General features: G+C 37.6%; 1 protein-coding gene across 4 annotated transcripts in view; it reads right to left on the reverse strand.

Annotated features, from left to right (window-relative positions):
• Window positions 1-1,250: 1,250 nt before the first annotated feature.
• The window catches only part of LOC121329960 (CD82 antigen-like), a 32,766-nt gene continuing 8,273 nt past the window's right edge, over window positions 1,251-25,743 (reverse strand). For 2 of the 4 annotated variants that reach the window (XM_041276093.1, XM_041276094.1), the window contains exons 2-9: window positions 19,597-19,676; window positions 16,959-17,031; window positions 8,619-8,743; window positions 7,739-7,813; window positions 5,801-5,896; window positions 5,114-5,269; window positions 3,514-3,597; window positions 1,251-2,969 (exon numbers count right to left, since the gene is read on the reverse strand). In XM_041276093.1, coding sequence (XP_041132027.1) covers window positions 2,892-2,969; window positions 3,514-3,597; window positions 5,114-5,269; window positions 5,801-5,896; window positions 7,739-7,813; window positions 8,619-8,743; window positions 16,959-17,031; window positions 19,597-19,659 — 750 coding nt within the window. In that variant the 5' untranslated portion in view covers window positions 19,660-19,676 and the 3' untranslated portion in view covers window positions 1,251-2,891. The remainder of the gene's footprint in view (window positions 2,970-3,513; window positions 3,598-5,113; window positions 5,270-5,800; window positions 5,897-7,738; window positions 7,814-8,618; window positions 8,744-16,958; window positions 17,032-19,596; window positions 19,677-25,743) is intronic. The other 2 variants (XM_041276095.1, XM_041276096.1) reach the window with 2 other exon arrangements.

Raw genomic sequence — 25,743 nt, forward strand, 5'->3', positions numbered from 1 at the left:
ATACCAGTTATATAATTATTCAATTGTATCGCCTTTTTTTTTTCTTCAATGCACTCTAGGAGCTCCCTCTGGTGGATGATCACAGCAAAAACAGGCATTTACAGGGTTTAGTCATTTCTTTAACTGATTTCAGGAATTCAGTCTGATGGGAATTGACTATTGACCAATAACTGCGGTTTTCTGCACCCGAGGACGTAACCAAGTTAAGTAACACACTCTAGGCTTCATTTTGGTGTTTGTTGTTTAGTTACAAAATATGTCATACTTCTTGCAGAAGTGGTAAATCCATTAACTTCTTGTTTTTTACTTGTGGTTTGGAGGCCTTGGCTGGAATCCAGTGCAGGTCGCAAGTGAAATGAAATGAAAATCGTGGCATCAACCATCACAACAATGCGCCACAGTTATCTGTCTGTGATTGAGGCACCCAGGACTCAATGGAAGGGGTGATGGGATGAGATACATTGTGAGAGCTGAAAGGGAAAGCTTTTGAGACAACCTTTGCCATTGTAGCCTACTGTAGCATTTGTCATTGTCCCTCAGCTTTCATTGGTACTAAATTTACAAAGAGAGGTCCATGCTGTCTTTGGAAAGCTGCAGTCTGCTTGATTACACCACACACAAATACCAAAATACCAACCAAAAAATGATACCTACACAATTAGGAGGTGATTTTTTTATTATTACTTTGATAGTAATCTTTACATTAACCAAACAAAAATATACCTTGTAATAATGCTCCTTATACTAAAATCTAGTATCTAATATTGTATATAGGAAACAACTGTGTGAATACACCCAATTGTACATGAAATCAATTTTATTTTTTTTAAATAAAAAGAATGTACTATTTTAAAGTACTAAAGAATAACATGCCTCTATCAAACTTTATACACAATATTGACCTTGCTGTCTATTTGCAGTCTGTACTATAGAAAACATTCCTGAAACTGGAACAACGGTTAATGCACAGTCATTTAGACCCTTAGGGGACCGGATTTGACATCAGTCCCTTGTCAGCTTAGGACTGAGACCAACGTTCTCCCAAAGTCAACCAGCTCTCAAAATAGATGTGCCATAGCTATGTTTTTGTTGGGAACACGGCTGCCTGATTTGAAACATTCATCCTTTGGAGAATATACTGTTATTCCAGTTCTTAATTGCTTACATTTCCACCATCGTGCCATAGTTTCTCAGAGGAGCAGTTTTATAAAAAAAAAAAAAAAAAAAAAAAAAAGCATTACCACCATTTCTTTAAAATAAATGAAGTTTACAAACCTGTAAATATATAACAATGTTAACGCAGGAGCTACTATATGCACCCCCTTCTACTGTACCAAATTAAATTAAAAAGTGAAATACATTTTTCCCATTATAGGGATATAAACCACTTTTCTGGACAAGGTTTTGAAAATATCACTGCATTCAAGGCAGCAGGTATACATTTTTTTCGATAGGTTTTAGTCCTTTAAAAAGGCACAAGCTCCAATGACATGTTATTGTGGTTCAAAGTAACATGAACCTCAATGGCTTGGGTTACACTCACTCTGATGGCAAAACCATCACATACATACAAAGACCAGAACTAAAGCCAATGTCTCTTTACCAGTTATTGAAATCACTCTTAGGGCGGTTATAAATCTGTAGAGCATATGTAATACTAAGGAAATCAATAAGGGAGAACAGAAAAAATCTGACAAGCATGTTCCCCTCAAAAATGTTAACACAGAAAAAAAGGCTTAATGACTAACTGCTGATACTTGATTTAGCTATCCTTAACTATAGTAATCTATTAAAAACAAAAAAAGAACATGCAAACCATTTAAAGACGAGTCAGGTCAGTGGATTTTTGATGGCAAGTATTCGCAAAAACCGAGAGGAACAATGAAAATGACACTAACGCTCAACGGAAGAACTACAGTATTGCATGGACTGGAATAGCATTGCAATGGTATATTAATATGCCTCCGAGACATGGTACTGCTGAGAACTGCTGGGCCATTGCAAAAAAAAAAAAATAAAAATAATAATAATAATAATAATAATAAAAAAACATTTCAGGAGGACTCTTTTTGCAGAGGAGCTTTTAGTAAACTTTGCAATTTGAAGGGTTAGAGCTTTATATTGTTACAGACAGAGATCTTGAAAAATTCCTGTTCAATGACCCTTGTGTATGTGATACAGCTCATAGAACTGCTTATTGCATTTACATTGTCATGGCAAAACTTTTCAGTCAACATCATGTTTCTGCCAACGACTGTCCAGACAAAAGCCCCTCTAACAGTATGAGTGGAGGGGCAGTGAAACAACCTTGTTGCCTTCCTTATGTGATTAATGATACAGTATATGTGGATTAACTATGTAATCACAACAGCAATTATGTTTTTTTTGCAGAGAGTAGTTACGACAGCAGTATGTAACAAGCAGCTTGTAAAAACAGTGTTCTTAAATGGGTGATGCTTGCTTTCTCTTGGTCTTCATCAAACATAGCTAAAAATAACCAGACATGACACGCTATTGCTCTGAGCCTTGACAGGTCTTTACATTACTGATCAACAGTTTAAAAGTGCTCTGGGAAAATAAATCTAAAAGAAGTGCTTAAACAAACAAAGTCTATTTTACGTTTAACAAAAAAAAGCATTTACACAGGTGCATCCGTGAAGGCCTTATTGGCTCGGACAAATTCTCAAGGCTTTGATATAACAAAAAAATTAGGTCTGAAACTACAATTCCCAAAAGTCCATGTACAGAAATTGACCCACAACCCATGTGTTATTTATGAGCTGCTCTCAGTGAATGGCTAATGAGCACCTGAAGCACTAAAAGACAGAATGGTTCCTCAACTCAACCCTGGTTCAGAATTCCATGTCTCTTGCATGGTAATTTCAATAGCCTCAATACTTGGGGACTTTAGTGTAGTCTTCCTGGTGTACATTTTTGCAGAGACAAATTGACAAGATCATTCCAATCATCTGCAAAACAAGAAATATATAAAGACCGTGTAAAGGTTACAGAGTTACAGTGAGAGGTATGGCCATTTATAAAAGCAGGTACATCATTATGCAGGGATATTTAACCCCTGTGGCACATGTCACATTACAACTGTTATCTTGTTAGTAAGATGCAAGTAGAAGGAAAGATTCAACAAAGTTTGAAAAGGGCACGTCAGATTGAAAATGGTCAACATCAGGAACACCAGTATGGGAAGACAGTGGCTGCAGAACACTTTGCAATCTGAAAGGTGTCAGCCATAAACAGTGATGTAAGGTTTCACAGACCCTGATTAGCAGTAACCTTGGACTGCCTGATGTTACCTTGGGGAAGAAAAATGTGAATGCAAGCTTGTCAAGCTGTAAGGATCAGAGCAGTGCACAGAAGACAAGCAGGACAGTTAACCATGTGCTTCCTAAAAAAAAGTGGCCACTACTTGTAGAACAGCCATTGTGCATCAGGGAGCAATGTATACCTGGGTCAAAAAAAAAAAAAAAAAAAAAAAAAAAAAACACAACCCATTACCTCAATGACTGCCACTCCAATACAGATTCCAAGAATAACTCCAACATTGTCATTAAGCCATTTCTGTAGATTTGCCATACAGCCCTGATAAAAAGAGAAAACAATATTTCTATAATTTTATATTATATACATATATATATATATATATATACCACACACACATAATATATATATATTTATATATATATATACACATAATATATATATATATATATATATATATATATATATATATATATATATATATATATATTAATAAAGGCAGTCCTTGCACTTACGACACAATTGGTTCCTGAAAGTCGCGTTGTAAGTCGAAGCGTCGTAAGTCGAAGCACATTCTCCCATAGGAACAATGTTATAAATTGGGATTAGTTTCCTGACTTCAGCCAGATAATATAGTTTTACAAAAATTACCCATTATATTGTACTCATGCTAATATTTATTTAAATCTTTACACTCAGCCCAGTGATTACACGCATATTACTCAGACACCTACCTGGCTTGTTTAAAAGTACAGACTCGGGGCTTTCCAGATGACTTATTCAGTGTGCGTATGTGGTGCTCCTAGCAGGAAATACCATCGCCTAAAGTTAAACCCTCATCATGTCACAGAGTTCACAGCTTAGGTTTCGTTTTGAGTCAATTGCTCTTACCAGACATTAACAGCAAATAAATTTAAACAAAAAAAAAGTTACATGCATAAAACAAAAAAAAAAAAACGCTAGAGTAAGTCAGAGCGATCACGGCAGGTACTGCGTTTCGGACACCGAGCATGCGCACGACACACGGCTCGGATCTCGTCGTGTCGTAAATGCCGTATCGATGTCGTAACTAAATATATATATATATATATATAGACACACAAACCTGCCGATTAACAACAACCACAGTGAACCGCAAATGTGTCCCACTTCTGTCCCAGCTGTGCTACTCAATTGCTTCAATGTATCGAATCAAATCTAACCATAGCATGCAAGATTTAGAGAAGGCAGTCCTGAAAGTTAACTTTGGAAATTAGTATTATTGATTATTTGTAAACCTTGCAAATAGTGCGTGAAATTCTAACAAATCTCAAAGTTTAGGAGTCTGTTTGCAGCAACCCCAGGTTCCTCAAAGAAGTTTTTAACCTTAGTTAACTGACTACAAAAACATTCCCTATCATCGAAATTTTCCATGCCACGTAGCAGCTTTTTCAGGAGAATGTCCTGAAGAGACCTACTCTGGCAGAATCAGTTATAATGTGGTTGAAAAAAAAATAATCCCTGTGGTGCTTTGAAAATTACTAGCAATACTAAAAGAAACAAATGTTAAAATGCTTCAAGTTTCTTTTACTATCGTACTGTATACTGTTGATACTTGAGGTCACCACAACATACCTTAAACATTTGCTACTGCTTAAGTTTTTTTTTTTTTTTTTTTTTACATTTCTCCAACAGTTCCACTTATTGCTCAGTGGATATTTAATAGTGTATGCATGGTCTGCATGACCACACACAGTTGGAATCAGCAGATTACAGACGGTTCCACATGCTGTAAAACACCAGGTCTGTTTGCATGACACATGGAAATCCCTGTCCAGTACACATGGTGGCACGGTACCTCGCTGTGGACGGGCCAGTCTTTGGTGTCGCTTCTGCAGAAGCCACTGTCCGCTGTGCCGTTTCCACAGGAGCAAGGGTAGAGCATCATGGAGCTGTTCTTAATCACAGGGTTCACTGCCCAGTTTACAGGGCCCAACCAGCCACAGCAGCCAACCTGACAGGAGATATTGAGATCTGATTACCATCCCACTCAGGCACTGTCCAAGAGCAAATGGGTTCAGTACAGTTCAGAACCTTTTTCTGTTACAAAAGTAAATGTTTACAGTGTTCTATGCAATAGCAATGGTACAGACCCCATAGCTTACTTTTTAAAAATGTACAGATGCCAAAAGGCGATATTAACCAATTGTCTTTAAAATGTACCTAACCCAATTGGAGAATAAGAGCATTTTTTCGTATTGCAGTTAGATGATGCATACAAACAGTTGTCACAGAGATTATTCAGTTTCAGCAGCTACAGCGTGGTTTTATATACAGAACTCTGGAAAGTCCTTAGGTTTTAGTTTAAACACAACCCACATAAGGTTTAACCTTAATTAGGTGCAAAAAGCAAGGAAAGGGGTAGGGTTTGACAGCAAAGCACATCTGTGGTACCATGGGGATGTGAAGACTGGACCCAGCCACTGGCTGGCTGGAAATGGGCTGCGGTCTAACTGCTGTATATCTGAGCTAGATGATGACTTACATTCTTCTGGATGTAGTCCCAGGCAATGTCAGTGGTGCTGTTGCCTTCATATTTCACAATCACATCTGTGATGATAGAGGACATCTCCTTATTCAGCTGTTAACAGAAAGAGTCTCTGAAGTTTAAAAACATCACAAGAAAACACTGGGCGGATTCTTTTACAGCTCTGTGAAGGTTCACATTTACTTATTTAAAAATAAAAAATTCACCTCCAAGTACTTTTGTGGCATGAGCATATTTGTAGCCCTACGGCCTGAAGTTGTTAATAAAAAATGTAATGACAAAAATAAAGAAAGAAACAGATGCTAGTAGTACAGTTGCCCAATTGACTAGCCTCACAAACCTTTCACCTCCAGAGGCCTGGGTTCAAATCAGGATCAGATGACAAGTGAATTGGGTTTGATAGACCCAAGGGGAGATTACTGACCATCTCAAAACCAGCACACATTTCAGGACCAATTCTCTGCTTAATGGACAGGCACAGCATTGTGTCAGACCAGTTTTTATTTTCCTTCACATCAACCTACTCTGTGGTCTGCTTTGTGAAAGAAGCATATGACATGTCTCTGAGGCATATTAATAGCAATAGCAACACTGAACTGCACAGGAAATGGAGAGATTACAAAGGTGATAGAAAAATGTGGTTCTTTTGAGATATAAAATACTACGGTAAATGTGCACACATGAAACTATTTTAAAAACCGGAAAGTACATAACTGTTTACAAATCCCTCTCTGCATGTTTTCTCAAAACTCAGAAAGCAAGTTTTTATCAAATGTTAATTTTAATCTGCCTTTAAAAAAATAAATAAATACAATAACTAAACTGCCAACATATGGATTGCATCTCATTTTGGAAGGCCTGTAGAAATCCATCATGCTTTCAAGCCTGTCCCTTTACAGATGTTTCCCTTTACAATTTTAGGGATGCGCGCTGCCAGTGAAAACGGAACAATTTAAGAATACCAAGCCAGCAGCTCAGCCATCACAGCGCAAGTTATACATTTCTTCCATTTCATTTTACACACTGGAACTTTAACCAGAACTGCCCATACAGACTTGAGCTTCTGCAGAGTCTGTGGGTATATGTTCTCTTGGACATCCATTGCTGAACCTTATATTCTGAGTTTATTGCAAATTAGTTTTTTCCTGATATTGTACAGCAGTGGTTTCAAGTTGGTTGGCATAATATTTTACAGTGCAATAAAAGTGTGCAGGTATGAATATTTTCTGCTTTCTCTTACAGGTTTAGGAATTGAAAGAAATAAACTGGGAGAAACAGGCAATAAAAGTTGTTATTTAAAAGTTGGAGTGCATCCTGTACAAATAATTGAGTAATGGGTTAAAAATGCATAGGACTATGTATAATCTTATGACTATTTTTGGAAGCAGTAACTGTTTTTTGCTCCAGTTATTTCTAAAGCATTTTAAAGCTAAAAGATTAATTAGGTAGGCTCTAAGCTGTGATTTATGAAGATACAGAATATATATTTATGTAATATAGGATTTTGAAACAGCCTGGTTGGATGTGTCTTGGCTCCTAAATTTTTTTATTATCTTCCTGCCAGAGAAAGGTTTTCATTCTGTAAAACGTATCTTCAATGGCCAACACTAACTCTGGGTTGAAAACTGGGGCCAGTTTTCCACCTATCATTAGGCTGCAAGCAGATGAAGAATGTGCGCGCTGTGCTGGAGAGGTGACAAGAGTTTATAACACACACAAGTGCAGGGTGACAGCGCTGGATAGCTGAGTGCGTTATGGCAATCCCATTGTATTTCAGTGCAATTAATATCAGAACCCACAGGAGAATACTGGTTTGCAAGCTTAAAAAAAAGATACAGCTGTATGTACTGTATGCAAATGGTACCATTTTTTTGTATCAGCAATTGTGTTACATCGTGTTATGAATGCCGAGACCAAGGGGGCTGGCACACTTACCGTTTCACGCTGGAAGTAAATGAGGACTACAGCAGTCACTTGGGCAATGAGTATTAACAGCAGGCAGGTGAAGTACTGCAAAGAAAATTGGAAAAGAAAGAAAGAAAGAATAAAACAGACACTGGCACAGACCAAACAATTTCATAACTCCCTTCTTTAGTATAACCAAAGCAGTCTTTGCATTTATAGCAAACTTGCTCATGTGTAAGAACTGTGCAGCATTACATGTTACATCAGTCAGTGCTACAGTGAGATTTACTCTCACTGCACTTTTGTCATCTCTGTAATAAGAATAACAAAACTAGTTCAAGGTCATGGCTCCATATTAGTTTGAGCACATGATACAGATGTGAGGATTCTAGGTCACTTCATTGTTGTTATCATTTTCCAATTCAGTCATCACTTCAGAGAATGTCTAGCCTACACTATATCCGAAACACAGCTAGTGTGACCATTACTCTCTCTGCCTGCAACACTCTGCCTTTCGTGGATATATGAAATACATCAGTTTAAATACCACCTAGAAATAAATGTGGGCCAGTGTTGCAGGGGGAACAGGTTAATGGTTCCATTCTGGAGTGCCTGATGTTCTTAGAACATTTCTGAAAGCTATACAGCATTCCCTTCAAGAAAACGATTGTATATTTGTAAAAATATAAAAATGTTCAAATATATAAGTAAATATTTATATACATATATATTTATATAATATATAATATATATATATATATATATATTATATATATATATATATATATATATATATATATATATAAGTGAAACAGTTTTAAAGCTCATCATTGCATTTAATACATTTGTTTGAAAGCTTTCAAAAGCTAACACTGTTAAAAATGCAAAGTCAGTTGAGGGAGTTGCTCACCAAACCCAGAAGGCATTTGATCTCATACACGGCTCCCATGCAGCCCAGGAATCCCATGAGCGTGGCCAAGGAGCCAACGGTGATCAGGATATAGGCGCCCACCTTCAGAGAATCCGAGGATTCTTCTGCAGAGAAAAAAAGAGATGATGAGAAATCAATGCAAGCTCACACACATTGCGCCCAACTGCTGTTCTTTATGCACTGGTGGAAAGTTTTTATTTATTTTTTTTACAGGGGGAAAATAAAAAGACTGTTGCAAGTTGGTTTTTGACTCCTCCTGTAAGGTGCAGCTGTGGAGTTGCATCTGGAATGTCATCTTCATTAAAAGACACTACTAAAAAGGTTGCTACTGTAAATACAGTATAATCGTAAATCTCGAAAAACTACTCACTTCTAAATCTTTTGTAGTCATTTTTGTATTACTTTAGTATAAATACATGTTAACTTGGATTCATATGTTGTTTTCTTGACTATGTGACCGAAAAGACACACATTTGCCCATTTTCCCATTGGAAATAGTGATATTTTGAAATATCACTGTCCTGGTCACAAAAGCAAAGTTTGTGGGGAATAATAGCCATTTTCTAAACTTTTGAGGCATAAGCAATTAGGAAATAACACTTACTACCCAGGAACAAAAAAAAAAAAAAAAAAAAAAAAATTGTTACACAGTGCTATCATCAGCAGCAATCTAAATATCTTTAGCAAGCAGTCTCGGTAGTGAACGGGAATCAGGAGGCCATAGAGAGAAACTGGAAATATCTGTTATCTTAAGAATACCGTTGTAATTCAATTTCCGTATCAGTCATTGCACACTTGTGGGGCCAGTCCAGCACTCTTCAAAAACACCAAAATGAATCAAACTGAAACATTTTACAATCTGTGCAAGTCTGTCCTTCACTACTTGCTAAAATGAAATGATCTACAGTACCTACTTTCAAAATGGCTCGGTAACACGATACCTACTGTAGATGTCAGAGGCCTCCAACCCACTCTCCAGAGTAAAATTTCTCATAACAAACCAGTTGTGATCCCAGGGGAACTCCCTGCAAGTGAAACAGGGAAGGCCTGAAGCCTTTAAAACAAAATGAAACATCTAGAGAACTCTGTTCAGTTATAGTTCAAAGTTGATCTTTTTAATTCCGTTTAATGTTTCTCTGTACCACATTATGGATTCCATTTCTGCATTGTTATTTTAAGCAGTGTTTTTCCCAGGATAATTACATCAGTAAGGGATAAACAACAACCTGTTCAATCTGTAAAAAAAAAATAAATAAATAAAATCTGTTTCGCGTGCCATTGGGCCAGAAAAACTGGTTTATTTTCTTACCAATTCAACACGGAGTTGCTTATGCCACTTACATATTTTTTTGATTAACTGAGATTCAATTGATGTTAATTGGTTTATGCTCTTTTGTTAAACTTAGTTCTAACTGTTAATGTTTGTCTCTTATACGGTGGGAATGCTGTCATGAGTTCCTCAGTCTGAATTTGGTAAAAAAATGGTATTCACTTTTCTATTGAATTGTTCCAACTGTGGCTTCATTGATGAATTAACAGTTTTCTGTGGATTCGCAGCACAAACTCTGGATTGGTTACTCAACAGTATATCTTCCTCGCACTCCACACAGCCACTTTTAGTTAGAAGATTCATAGAATTAGTCAAGCAAAAAATCAAAAGGGCGATGTCACAGAAATATCTGAATGACTTATTTACTAAAACTAACTTAACTGGTAAACAGAATACAATTACCTTAGTTGACAGTTATATGTCAGAATTGTCATTTATTGTAGTCATAGTTAACTTTTTATTCCATATTTGTTTTTTTTTGAGGGGAAGTTATTGCTATTACTGTAATTAATGATGATGATAAGAAATGGAAAAGCTTAAGTACTGTTTTGTGTCCCCATTGCCCTGAATATTACATAGTAGGGTGCAGTGCTACAAATACCCTGAATGTGTACAGCTTTACATTTGCTTTAATTTGAGATTGTAAAGTTGTGTGCTGCTGGATACATGACATTAACTGGCAGATTCATCAATGATGTTTATGAAATATAAAAATAAAATGTGAAGTGAAAACCCCACTGATACAACACAACTGCTGATCAACTCCCTTGTCCAGCCCCCACCACTGTAAGGACAGAAATCAATCACATGGAAGCTGCATGAGAAATCCATGTCAGAGTTCCATACTGTACTTTTAGAGAACACTGTAGTTCCCATGTTAAACATAATGGGATAAAGATCACCCTGAAAGAGCAAATTACTACACTGTTTTGCATTTTACCCCTAGCAGAAGCTATGGGTTCCACTAAATTACACTGACAGGTCATTCATCAAGAGTACTGATTCAATCTCATATTTATGGCTGAATCAGCACTGAAACCACCAGAATCAGTGACCCATGGCACCCACTACACCATTCCATTAGTCACATTTTGTACTCATATGAAGCACTGAAAAAAAATCTAATTGTCTGTTTCAGGAATGTGAACACAAAATTACAATTTCCTGTTAAGAAACAGACAGCAAGTTAAGAAAGAAACAAGTGGGGACAGAAGGCTGGTATACTGCAGCAAGGTTCCCCCAAGAAATTCTGTATAGCTGGGTGGCAGGGCATTATAGCCGGAAGCGCTTAACAGAAAAATAAAAAATAAAAAAATGACCTTACTTTAAATATATAATAAGACTAATAATAATAATAATAATAATAATAATAATAATAATAATAATAAAGACTAATCCACGCTAATTCGTACACAGGCTACACGGCTCCATTTACCCCCTAGTCCTTTGCTATCTTTTTTGTTTCTGGCAGAGCCTGCACTTCACACCACCCAATTCCTTGCTGTAAAAAATGCCATTTCAAATTCCTTTCTCCACTATCATATCCACTATCACAATGTTTTTTTTTTTTTTTTATGCATTGCTCCTCTTGCAGTTCTTCCAATTCGCTTTCTACAAGTTGCTCAAAGTTGACTATCAGGTTGCTCTTTTTCATTTTATACATTTTCTTTCTCATCGTCCATTTCGGTTTGGAAAATTCCAGATTCATTATCGCTATTTTTGCTCATTTTAACGTTTCAGCCTCTTGAAGTGCTTAAAACGGAAAACCCACCCCTTTGACTCTGATTGGTTAAATGTTGTGTCAAGACGCAACACAGCTGTCGTGTGGTTCCAAGATTTTAGTGAGGTAGTCTGCCAGCAGTGCAATCAATCCTTATTGTTAAAGGCAAAGTAGCATCTGCAACATGGGCGATAGCCACATAGCTGTGCAGCCTGCCCAGATGAAAAGGCCTGGAGAGAACTTTGCTGTAGAAGAACACAAGGATCCAATAGTGACAGTGTCCCTGTAAAATGCAAAAACAGTTAAGTGCTCAGTCACTTTAATTGTGTTTATTTAATTTTTGAAAACAACATTTCACTAGGAGAAACCAGCTAGATAAAATAAAACACTCAGTGGCTTCTTCATAAAACATCTACATCACAGGTCAAGCCCTCTTTTTTTCTAAAGCAAAAACAAATGCTGATTTAAAAAAACTTCAAATAAATACCTCAGGAGGTACATTTTAGAGCTCCTACATGCACCTCAGTTTTTTTTTTCTAGCTAGTTCTGTAACAGTTTGATTGTCACTTCACAAAAAATTTAAAAAATGTACATTTAGCATGGTTGTAAATAAATATGAATATGGCCCTGTCACAGAGATGGCGTTGCAGGAACCCAGACCAGAAGGATGCACAACCAACACAGAGGTACGGTGCAGTGGCGCATGCACCATTTTATTAATTAACAAAAAAATAAATAAAATATTTGAACAAAAAACACTTGCTCACAGAGCAGAAATAAAACAATTAAACAGAATAAATCACGAACACAAATAAATGCTGAGGTCCGACTAAGCAGTAGCCTTCACAGATCCTTATTCTTTTTAACTCTCTCTCGCTCTCCCGTTCTCTACTTCTGAACACCCTCTTCTAACATGGAGAGAGCTGCAGGTATTTACACAGGTGACCATCTCCCAATTAGTAATAAATTAATCACTTAATTCGGGAGATGGCCACCTTCTGCACAGGTTTTAATATGGATGCTTATTAAAACCCCATCCACACTGCAAAACAAAACACACGGCGGTTCGCCGTCATTTATAAACAAATACATTTTTAAAACAATAACACAAAAATGCACGGCTGCGCCATCATACAAAATAATAAATAAATACAAAATAGCACAGGGGAGGAGGGGAAGATCCCGTTCTAAAATAAACACTGTGCAGGGCTGCTCGCCCCGTTACAGGCCCTCTGAACCGAAGCAAACATCCTAAAACAGGAAAGGGAAAGCAGATTTTACATGACAAAGAAAATCCATCAACTGTTAAAGTTTCTTAACAAGACCTGCTGTTAAGCAAGCCCTACCCCAGTCTTTGGATGTTGAAGATGATCTCATTTGGGGTTACTATGGCTATTTGTGCCCCTGCTGTACCTCGATCACAGCACACAATACGGTGACTGTATCCGGTATGTGCAATGAGCAATACTGGGGTAAACTAGGGTTCATGATAGTTAAGACATTCACCGAAATGTATGATCCCATCTGGGCCTACTGTAAAACAATTTCCAGCTGGAAAATTAATTTCAGCACACCAGGCATAGTTTCCATCACTGGCACTTTCTCAGTTCACGTATAACAAGCTTTGGTTCAGTTCTGAAACTAGTTCAGGAGCCTGGTACAAAGCAATAAAGCACGGGCAGCACCTTCCAATGAGAATTTATGAACTCTGACATGCTGGCATCTGTTAACATTTTTCATTTGCTACCCTGATTAGTGCATTACATTACTATTCTTAAAAAAAAAATTAAAAAAGAAATTAATCAAGCATTACGTTACTTAATCCAAGAGATTTTAATTAAGTGCACGCTGCACCAACTGCTAGACAGCTGGGTAGAATTTATTAGAAACTTTGTCTGCACAGTGCTTTGCTAAACTGTAAACAAATTGAAAAAAATAATGGAAACAATGATTAGCATTGCTGTATCCACAGACTAGTCATGCATTTATTCATTTTGTGGCAGATTGAAAATGCATTTTTAAAAAATATATATATATATTTTTTTTTTTTAAAATGCCTTGTCCATAAGAGTTCTACTCTACCATGCAATTTAAAGCTGTGTGAAGTTTCAGGCAGGAAACTATAAATAGCCTCCAAATCTGCAAAAATCAAGTAGATATTAACTATAGATATGTTCCACCTAAATGCTATCAATCAATCAGTGGTAGCTACCGTACTAATAGTATTCAAGCCATGTGACCTTAAAACGGTTTAAAGCTTCAATGAAGCACCCGAAGCCTCGAAAGACAAGGTCACGCACCTAAAATCAATCGAAGGCCCTTTCACACTTTCATGATCTATCCGGGTCAAAACCTTCCCGGACAGGACCTGGTGTCATGCGGGTCGGGTACATGATTTCACATTGCTTTTGATAAAGCAGGGTTAACCTGGGTGACAGACGCAAGTGCATAATGCGTGTATCAATGCCTCGGAAGCAGCTTGTTATTGATGCTTTCATCCAAGCTTCTCTGGATTGAACCGTCGGCCCAAATGTTGATTAGATGTTTCTTCATCCCTGCTGCGATCTGTCTCGTGTGTCTCAAGCAGCAAAAATATGGCTAAACAGAATAAACAAACGTTCCTTGCGGAAACGAAACTTTCACCCGCAGGCGTGGCTGTTTGTTATTGCATCGGCTCACGAGCGGCCGTCAAGCATTTTGTCTTGATCCACCCGGGTCTAAGCGTGTCAACCCACATCCTGAAAGTGGGTCACTGGGACCTGGTTTAACCCAGGTCCGACCCAGATACGTGGTTTCACACTAGGCGGGACTGTGACCCAGTTAGCCAGGACCCGGGTAGGAGTGCCAGTGTGAAAAGACTTCTACTTACAATTCTGTGATACATGCTTACAGTATGTCAGCTGTTAATTCTCTAATAAAAACGTTGGTTTATAAGACTACAAGAGCTGTCCTGACAAAATGTTAATAAGCCTAATCTAATCTAATGAACACTGTCAACAAAGTAAGCATTTTATGTGTTTTCCCATGTACTACTACATTTGTAGCCTGATCACACACATGGCTTGAACCAGGGCCTGACTCCTCAAGCTTTTAGAGTCTTTCCTTCCAAACCACTTATTTTTTAAACTTAATGCCCATTAAACCTATTTATAGCAGAGCTATCCCAAGCAGACATGAGATCAATTATAATTACAGCACAATTGTTTAACACTAAAAAGTAACAGACAACTACACACATTAACATGTTTATTCTAAATAACCAAGCAATAATCACAGGTACAAATAGGCGCAGACTATATAACTTATTTTCTTCAAACAAATGAGGTCACCACAATTGGCTTGAAATACAATAATTGAATGGCAAATAAATGCAAATTTAACTGTAATCAATCATATCATGACATGATATAATTACAATTACACAGGTATGCCAAGGTTCAGCTACGATTACAATTAATTATGAACTGCATAATTACAATTGTAATTTGCTACCAACTGACAAGAGTATTTGTCTACCATGGATATAACTGAGAAGGCATGAGGGAAAAAATGCAACATATCAACTTAACCAGTGAAGTTGTCACTTAATTACTCTTGAAAGGGCATAGTCTGGTTTTTAAAATCTCAAAAACACAGCCAGAGTTCTATACTGTGTAATGTAAAAATCTAATCTCACAGTATGACAATATTCTCCCTTCCAAGCCCCTTATTGCTTTTCCGCTGGTCTTTTTTTGCTTTCATGCCATTGCTATTCAAATTGGCTCAGGGAAGGTCATTTTCCTGTCACAACACTAGTTGTTTGAAGGAGATATAGTATTTCCCCATGACCCCACATAGTACCCCAAGGGTAGCATAGTGTATAAACACAGGTAATGTGCTGGCAGGGCCTCATTACCTGTAACACATTACCTGTGAATATGCTGCGTCAGGGGAAATTGGTTCACCTGAGTCAGAGTGAAAATAGTCTGTAAAACAAAAAAACATTCCTATAGCAAAACATTATGCAAGAATATGATGATGTTAATGCGAGGCAGGTATCTACTGTCAAAAGGAGTTCCAGAATCATAGACGTGCATCTAGTCTGCTGTACCACCTGTGTGCTAAACATGCTTTCACTTCTCAAAATACACTTTATAGTAGTAGTTCTGCTACAGACAACAATACAACAAAGGAAGCCAGTCAGTTTCGACAGAGTACTCTTTTAGAAATTCAAGATTGCTGCAAACCCATGAATTAAGGCAAGTACGATACTATAACCAGTGCTGCTGCAAAGTAGGTAGCTACCGACTGCACTACATTTATTTGAAACAATATTATTTACAATTATGGAGGACATACCCATTACTCAGTCAAGGTTTTGTTTTATTTAGGCCATTTCAAGTTATTAAGAGAATTTAATATTATTATTTAAAAACGGCAATGAAAAGCATCAGTTTATTACTAAAGGAAACTGTAAGAAATTGTTTTTCGGACACTACTACTATCAGTAACAAAAACTTAAATGAGATGGATGCAGTAATTGTATAGATTAAAACCAAGATTAACAGATTCTTTTTTTTTTTTTTTTAGCTCAAGATTAAATCGCTTGACAGCCCAAATTTTGAACTAGACACTGCGTGTAGCAGCAGTCAATAATTTCTCAATGGGAGGTTGCCAGTGTCCAAGAACAACTGGTTGACACACTTGCAGTTGTGGTCTGGCGAGCTCGTAAAAAGAAATGTGCAAAGCTTTTGCAAGTTCTTAAGACCGAATTGCATTTGTGTACAGAAATATTAATGCATCTAGAAGCTTGACAATCAAATAAAAAGTGTGGGACCAAGCTATTCACTTAAGTTTATCCTTTGCATATAGATCATGCAAATCTGCAAATGATTGTATGGATTAAATATTTAAAAAAATCTCTGCAGATGTAGTAGAAACTACAGTACAGCTGCTGTGCACTCAGCTGGAAGTTCATATTTCAACAAGATTATACTTCCCTTAATTAACTCACACCTTGTTACTGAGGGCTGTCTGACTGATAATATTTTGCCAACTTCTAACCCCTTTTAAATAAGTTTTTGCACACAGATTACACAAACTGATGGCCCTAACCAGGTTAAAGCTCTCATCTTGCAAGCTACACATCATATGAACTAAATAATTCTGGTTTTATTTGGCAAGTACATAACCATCTACAGTACATCTTAGCAGTAGCGCCAACAGGATTTTTATACTGTGCAATTAATATTAGATGAAAGGTGAAATCTGACCAAGCCCCAGTACTTACGCAAAACTGCAATGAAACTTTGGTTATCCAGAAGGATCCATAATCCAAATCCCAAAATCAGAGCTCCAAAAATCTGTGGGAAGAAAAAAAAACAAAAAAAACTGCAATGTCTAGCCTTCTTGGATATGCGTATCTATTCCTAAAGAAAATGTCTATGAAGAGCACACACTTTGACTGTTACCAAAAGACTAAACATGAACAATTACTAGAACAATTACCTTTAGTGTCACACACTTAGAGAATTCTGGAGAGAGCTGTAAGTAAAAACGATCAATAAAAGTACATTTCTGGGAGCGAGTCAGACATAGAGAACAAGTTTTTCTTATTTTATTTAAATTTTAGGGTATTTTTAAAATGTGTGACCGGTCTCAAAATAGATCTGTTGAGAGGCAATGCAGTTGTGTGGTGCGGCCTAGTAAGCATTGAGAGGGCCTTAAGAGAATTCCTTTTATTGAAATCAGTCACTATTGTACAGTTACCTCCTCCAAACAAAATAAAAACATTTACATCAAACTGGGCCATATAATGGGTTCCAAAATATACTTTCTTAAAAAGGACATTAAAAAATGATTAACAACCCCTAACAACTTTCTTTCAATGCAATGCTGCCAGCACATGACCCATTAAATTACTGACTACCAACTGTACAAAGCTACCTGATGAATAACTACAAGCCACAAGCCTTGCCTAAAGGGTTACCCTGGCTATTTCTGTTCCATCACAATGACTCTTTCCACATCTGGATTTGATTCCTGGCCTATTTTCCACATAAATCCTGTGATGTGAGCGGATGCGTAATGTTTTCCCGAAGACACACATGGCGAGCCCTGCTTGAAGGGAAACATATTTCATATTTTTGGGGGAGGGGGCAGCTGTGTGAACTGAAGGATGATCCAGTTCACACTCACCCCAAGCAGGAGGAGTCCCTCATGTTCAGCACCAACACAGCAAGGTGCTGTAACAAGAATGCCATTTCTCTGGAAATTAACTAAGCTACAGTGTGTGACTGTATGCAGGTTTAGTTATACAAGCAACAAGTACCAGCAAAGGTCATAGAGGAGGATGAGTGCTTTTGCCCAACATATAAAGGATCAATCTGAGGGAGGGATTCAAGAGATAAAACTGATAACAGCAGAAGCAGTATTTTCACAGGGACATGCAAGAAAGAAGAATGGGATTCTTTAATTATGTTACAAATGTTAAGTCATCGCCAATGTAAAGCGGCCAGCTGACATCAGAAATATTTTCAGCTGAATTGTCTTCTTGTTGTAAATTGTTTCTCCAAAAGGATCTGTGTTCACGTCTTCACTGGAAACCATCGAAAAACCTGGATGCTGAACTATTTAAAGAGCAGAAAATGAAAGGCTCAAGTGTACTGTTACAAAACAGGCCTTTTCTTTGTGCAAAATGCCCAGGAAATCGGACGCATGCAGCTTTCATTTGTCGTTTCATTACTTCGTGTAAAACAAGCTTTAAAAACAGAACTTCTTAATATGATCCACCTACCAGCATGATAGTGAGGTCAACTGTGTTAGGATCTTACACACAGCTTGGAGGTGCAGCTTTTTATATTTATAGATTATGTCAGGGATTCCATTTGCTTAACAAATTAAAATACGTCATGGGAAGACAGCATATTTTAAAAGTGGATGCTAAGCTAGACGTGTCAATGTCAATTTACACTAAATCTAAATTTCTTTATCATGCAGCATACAAGTTGTTTGGAAACCAGGTTTACTGGATGCTTGCGTCAGACAGTGTCTGGAGTACTCAGTAAGGGCATTTGAGTAGAAAGGCAGTCAGACCTGAGCACAGAGCCAAACAAACTCATTAAGGGACCGGAGCTGCGAGGTAATTAAGGAATGCAACACAGTTCCACATCTGTTCCCGCTTAAGGCCTTTGACTCAGTGGGACAGCTTCAAACCCACCTACAAGTTTTAAACAGGGACTGTTCCTCCCGCTACACACAAAGCACAACTGTGGACAACTGAACAGTGCTGTTCTTAGATCAAAGTTGTGTGGGTTCAGTCCTGTCTCGGATATGAACTTGTGCTGGAATTTTTTTTTTTTCCTTTCGTTTTGAATTAGCTGAGAAAATAACCTCTCAGGAGCACCCAATCAAATGACCTTATTAAGAAAAGAGAATTCTTCTTTACAGGAGAATGTGTGTTATTATGCCCTGTATGGGATAAAATCACAGGCGGTGGGGATATAGTGGAGGAATCACACATCAACATATCTAATTATTGAATGTAAACTTACTCTCTAGTTTGTCTATAGATCAATATGCACTACTATCCACTTCACTTACAACAAGTGATGTAAAGTAGCTGTGTAGTCTGCAATCTTCCTGGAAGCCAAGTCAAGATTAAACAGTTTAAGGCATATGCCTTATACTGTAGAACAGTCTTGACCTTGTAACTATATAAATTATGAAAATGTGGCCAGCGCCGTGGACCCTATTGAAAAGAATGCGGTATCATCTTATATAGGCTTTCCTAAAATGTTTAAATTCTCAAAACCTGCAATTTGAAACCAGTGGTTTTAGCTTGAGAAGCTGTTTTACTTGATGCTGACTGTACAGTACCTCAAATACAACACAGTGTAAAAATAGAAGGTAAAAAAACTGGGACTTACGAAGAAGAGGAGGTTGAATAAGAACAGGAAGTACTTGGTCACGGTCAGGCAGCCTTTTCCCATTGTGTTGGTCCCGATTTCTGTGGAGAACATGAGATGGAGCATAAGAAACTTAACAGGGAAAACGCTACTCTAGTAATCATACTATATGGGCTTTGGCATTTACACTGCAAATTCATACAAGGTTGCAGAAAGTGCGAGTCAGATGGACTCTTTACCGTCACACAAGGTTGTTACAACTACTGTAACTCTCAGCTGATACAGGCAGCTTCAGAGTCGACAAACTAAAATATGATTCCAGCACGGTTTAACATTCTTCAGTAACAGATCCTTCTGTGTACTGGAATGAGACCAGACGCTGTTGGCTTTCTAGTTTGTTTACATGCCATAAAGCCAGTCCCAGCTGTAGGTTTACAAGTCGTCGAACATCACCACCCCCACCCCCACCCCGTCTCCAAATTTTTCTAGTCAGTTCATCACTGAAAAACAGTCCTGCTCCTGCTGCTACAGGATGTTGTCTGCAAACTTAGGTTTAGTTCAGGGAAATAAATCCACAATGTAACAGGCCTGGTCAATGCAATCACTATGTGTCTGTTCCTTGACACGTATCAGATAACTGAGTGTGGTGTTTATAAATATAATAAAATAAAAAAACTGTAAATTACTGCAGTGTAGGCTTTTCTAACTAAAAGACTGCTACTGTATTGTTGCAGTGATGTCTACATGTACAGTAAATTGACACAGTTACCAGTGATCATCAGCTAATTAGGCATCTCTAAAAAGACTTATTGCTGTAGATGAGTCTCATGACTTTGAACATTTTAACTGTTAGGCCGAAATCAAACCTTCCTTTGCCAAACTTTGCAACAATAAATGTTTGATTAATGTGTATCCAACAGTTACAGTAGATACACTACCAATGATGTTAGTTCCAAATACGGTGTTTCTCTCCATTGAAATCAGCCAGACTCTCACAACAATGCAGTTTGCACGCGTCACTTCAGCTGTGTTTTGCATGAGACGCTCTTTAATCTCAAACTCTAAAGGAAAACCACACAAAGAAAGCAAGTGTATGTAGCTGAATGCTTTCCTGTGGCAGCAGCTGATCAGCTAGAAAACACAACTAAAAGAATAAGCAGCCAATCTCTAAATAAACCTGTTCAATGCTACAGTGTCACCGGAACTCTCTCCCACAAAAAGAGAACACAGAACAGATTACAGGTGTCGGTACCACAAAAAAAAAAAAGTTTCCATGACCTATAGCTGCAGCATGTACTGTACTGTAGAACAGCATCTCATAACAACACTGAACAGTTTCATCAAAACCATACCGTACAGCCTTCAATAGCAGAGGACCGTGGAAAAGTACAGGATGTCACCATGCAGAGGTTCGACAAGTTTACAGCGCACCTGGGTCATTGCATTCAAGTGTACCTCTCACGCCAACAACTTTGGCTGTTAAAACAAGTTTTTAAATGTATCTGTCATCCTCCACAACATTTGGTTAAAGGTCATCAAAATGGGCATTTTTACCACCTTCAAGCACAGTCACCATGTGGGTGCTTGAGTTGTATCTTATTCATGTACACAGCACGTTAACACTATGGACCCCCCCTCCCCCCCTCCCTCCCTCCCTTTCAACCACATCCTTCAAAAGACAAAACCACCACTAAATTTGGAACAAGAGTTATTACACTTATTGTCAGGGATATTAATCCCTGCCGAAACCTAACACAAGTTAAATCAAGACACTAATGGACTTTGATAGAGACAAGCAGAAAATTGTCACCACAGACAAAACGGCAATCTGAAAATATGGGGACACACTACATAGAGACTCCTCAGCCTTTAGAGTCTGGGTAAGGGTGCATTTCAGCAGCACAGACTATTGTTAGCAATAACAAAATGAGGAAGGCATGCATTCATTCAACCCTCCCACCTGTCTATAGTGCCAAACCCACACTATGAATCTATACTCACTTCTGTATTCTACAAATATATTTTAGAAGTGTGCATTGAGAAGCAAAAAGCCACCAAGAGACAGAATGCAACATATAATCACCATCAGACATTGGGTTGAAAACAAAACATTAATGCAGGATGTTGGAAATTTACTTTCTGCAGGACTAGGTTCCAGCTTTAAAAATTGCCAGCTACAGTACATACCTTAAGAGGGAATGTGTGGTAACCATCTGAAGGCTCTTGTGGAATTGTCACAATAAGTTACAGTATAGTTCTGCACTGTAAGAGTCCCAATACAAACAGTACACTGGAGGCCTATTCCATTATTTACTATGGATTACAAAATTCCAGAGATTTGAATAACCTTTTCACTAGGACAATCTTCTTTTCAATAAAGCCTGGATTTGCCTGTCCTGGGTACCCCTGGTTTTGACATGGTGTGACAAGCAGGCTGCAGTGGTGACATCAGACCAGGAAGAAAAACACAGTACTGCAAGGTGCAATGTGAATTGTGCTGTTGCATAGTTTAATAAATGAACAAAATAGAAGGTTTAAACAAAAACAGCACACGGCACTTAAGGGCAAAATAAAATAGACAATCAAAACGAATAGATACTAACAAACAGGGCACGAACACAAAACAAGTACAGTGATGACAAACCGGTTAAATTAGAACATTTAGGAAAATAAATCAGTTCTTACAGTATTTGATAAAGGTTCTAGCAAGTCTTGACACACATCTTTAAGATAAAATATTTAAAATTACACAACAATCTCCTGACCAAACACTTTCAGATGTACTGCTCAAGTCAAACCCACAAATCCCATGTGACTGAGCACAGACAATTTATTAAAAAATAAATTTTATAAAGTCAGGGCAGCAGAGTTTGAAGGCTTGTGGATACCTGCAGCTGTGGTAAATGCTGAATGTTGAATCAGAATGATGTAATACTGTACTTCCCTCCCCAAGTCTTACCTTGATAAAGTAATTGACCCCATCGTCCCCTGTGTGGATCATGTCAGATGAAGACAAAGTTTAAATGGGAATGTCCTCATTTACTGTGTACTATTTCTTAAGTTGTAAGATCCCTTGCCTATATGACATACTGTTCTAGCTTTTTTACAGTAGGGAAAGGCTGGTCTGGTTTTGACATTCTGTGGAAGTTAGTCACGGTGACCTACTTTAACAATATTTAACAATTGGCTACTTGGAGTTTGCAGGGGATTAAGATGTTTATAAACACACCTTGCAGTTATTACTGCCAGTAAAGCAGTGTGTAAACATTTCTAGGGTCAGTGACGTTACTATAATGGTACCATCATTCAAACGGTTGATAAAACTGGACGTCCAGACTGCTTTGTGAGTGCTTCAAATTCCACAGCATTTGTTCACAAATACCCTGACTATATTCCCAGCCTCCAGACGTAGTCTATGTGAGCAAGGCCTCATCAAAGATTCATTCGGAAAGGTGTACCAACAGCTCTTTCTTTAAATATGCTGGAGACTACTATTTTGATCTGCTTACTGTAACTTGGGTGGCTGTTCTGTACAGTGTGTCATTGCATTTGTCAGAAAACGCAATTTAATTTTGTATTAAACTGCACCTTTCCAGGATGTCAGCAATCATTCAGAAATACATTGCTTCAATACAGACTTATTTTAATTTCTCAATTCTAAACTCACATCTGGACCATTTCCATTAACGTTTGTTACATTTCTGCAGTACGTTTCTTGCATTGGAATCAGTGCCTATGCATTAGGATAGACCTGTCGCCACAAAAATCGGCTCCTCATTAGTCAAATATAAATGACTCGTGTGGAGTTTCTTGGAAAGGCCCACCTGCTGTTAAATGTTAAGTGCCAATGTCTTGGATTTGCTCATTCCAAAAAAAGCGTACAGTACAAAGTATTTTTTAAATTATTGTCTCCACCTGCTTTTCCAGCAGTTAAAAAAAAAAAAAAAATGATGCTGAATCCTTTCTAAAGACCACCAGAGAGAGCTGGGTTAAATTATGTACTTTAAGTTATACAGTAGCAGGCTGTATTTGTTGGAGTGGAGACAGTGGAGATTGGCCTGGCACAGCCTTACCTAAAATGGACTTTCTTCCCCCAGCATTTAGTGGAGAAGCAGTCATTTTGGAATTTCAGTTAATCTACACATTATCCAACAATGCTACACCAAGTTCCATACATTCAGAATTCTCAAATCTTATTCTCTTGGAAGTATATACATAAAAAAGCCACACACACACATTCCTGTTTTAAGGAATGCTTTGTTAACCCATTAGGTGCCATTGTCCTCATTTGAAGACAGGCTACTTTGTTACTGTTGGAGCATTACTTATTTTTTTTATTTATTTGGAATCGGTAATTATTTTTTCTTATTTTCTTCCCAATTTGGAATGCCAAATTAGTATTATTATTTTATTTTACTTTTATTTCAATCTGGCACACAACAGCCACCCCCACGCTCAATATAAAATAAAAACCTGCCTAAAAAAAGCCAAAAAATCATACATTACTTCCTACCCACAGTGATGATAAAGCTCCATTTTCTGTGCTGAATGAGCTTCGTAGCCGCACCCAGCTTTTATTTTAAAATTGTTGATTTCTAACACAGCAACAGCACACACCCCACCATACCCGACGTCATAATCATTTACTGCAAGTGGAAATCAAGTATGATGCAAACCTGAACAACAACCAAACCGAGGCGATTAAGGGAGGTGGGGCGGTTATTTCCTCAGCACTAAAAACAAAAACATAAATAAAAAACACAAACTTGGGGTCATTTGGTTATTCTTCCTTTTCCAATCTAGCTGTGCAAACTGCAACACACAGTCATTCTCCAGTTTAAATCTCAGAATACCCAATTTGATCAATTTCTTTTTTTTTTTTTTTAATCCTTAGGCAAAAGGGTGTCCCTTCATCTTCAACAAGCAGAACTGGTTTCCATGGAAACCACCTTGGAGTTCCCATGAAGGAACCAATGAAAAAGTCCCCAACACACTAACAATCAGCTCTGTGAAAGAAAGTGTGATTTGCATCACACGCCCAACATTTGCATCAGCTTCAACAAAACAGAAAACCCTCCAATGATAATATTGCTTTCAGTAGAGCTCAGCCTCAAGCTGATCCTATTTTTTATTAATCCGTAACAATGGGGTAGAGTAACCCTAATCTGTGCCTGTGAGACTTCAGTGTCATCAAATGCTTTTACAGGTACCAAAACTCAAACCACAGTACCTGTAGATCCAGCTGTACTGCAAAAAAAAAAAAAAAATCTTAAAAGGTGAATACAAGGTACCTCAAATAAATAAATAAATAAAATAACACTCCACAGAAGCCTTGGATCAACTTTTTTTTTGCAACAGAGGTCCGTCAACTTTTCCATATATTTTCATGACTGTGCAGAGCAACCTTGAATACATTTATCCTATGAGGTCATCATAAAAAATAGGATTAGTTTGTTGTAACCCAATCTACCCATAATATTACTAACAATCCATACATTTAAGCAACATTGTTTGCTTTGTAATTTAAAACTATCACAGGGACAAATCTACAGACAGTTTCTCCCATTGTAAATCTGTGATACATCTGTACAATCTAAATTGAGCCAGAACTAAACTGTATAGGATTATACCTAATTAGGAAAGCAATGGGAATATTGAATGGTGTGGGAAAAGCTATCCACATCCTCCCACCACAAGCTTGAAATCTGAAACTCTGGAATTGTTTAGTTCAGAACATTCAGAGTGCAGATCCGCAACAAATTTGGAACAAAAGCCAATATATTACCCTGCATTGTTATGGCTACAGTTAAAAAACAAACAAAATCCAATGCAAGTAAGGCTTTGCTTGCCAACATCATTTAAAAAAAAAAAAAAAGTGTTTCATACTATTTATTAAAGAGAATTGCCAGTATATTTGTGTTTAGTATTGAATACTAGAAACAGATTACAGTATTCCTATTTTGAGCACTGGGCGATCACCAATGCAAACTTATTTTATTTTAAAGCCTACTTTTCAACCCATTTGGGGTGACATGAAGTAACTTTTACATTTTCAAGAAGCACCATTGTTTTCATACGCGTATTTATCAGGATACCAAATCTCATGATTTATAGTGCTAACTATTTCCATACTTCCCTGCTCTTGACTGGAGATTCAGTTCTCCTGTA

This window comes from Polyodon spathula, chromosome 17 (genome assembly GCF_017654505.1).
Source record: "Polyodon spathula isolate WHYD16114869_AA chromosome 17, ASM1765450v1, whole genome shotgun sequence".
NCBI lineage: Eukaryota > Metazoa > Chordata > Actinopteri > Acipenseriformes > Polyodontidae > Polyodon > Polyodon spathula.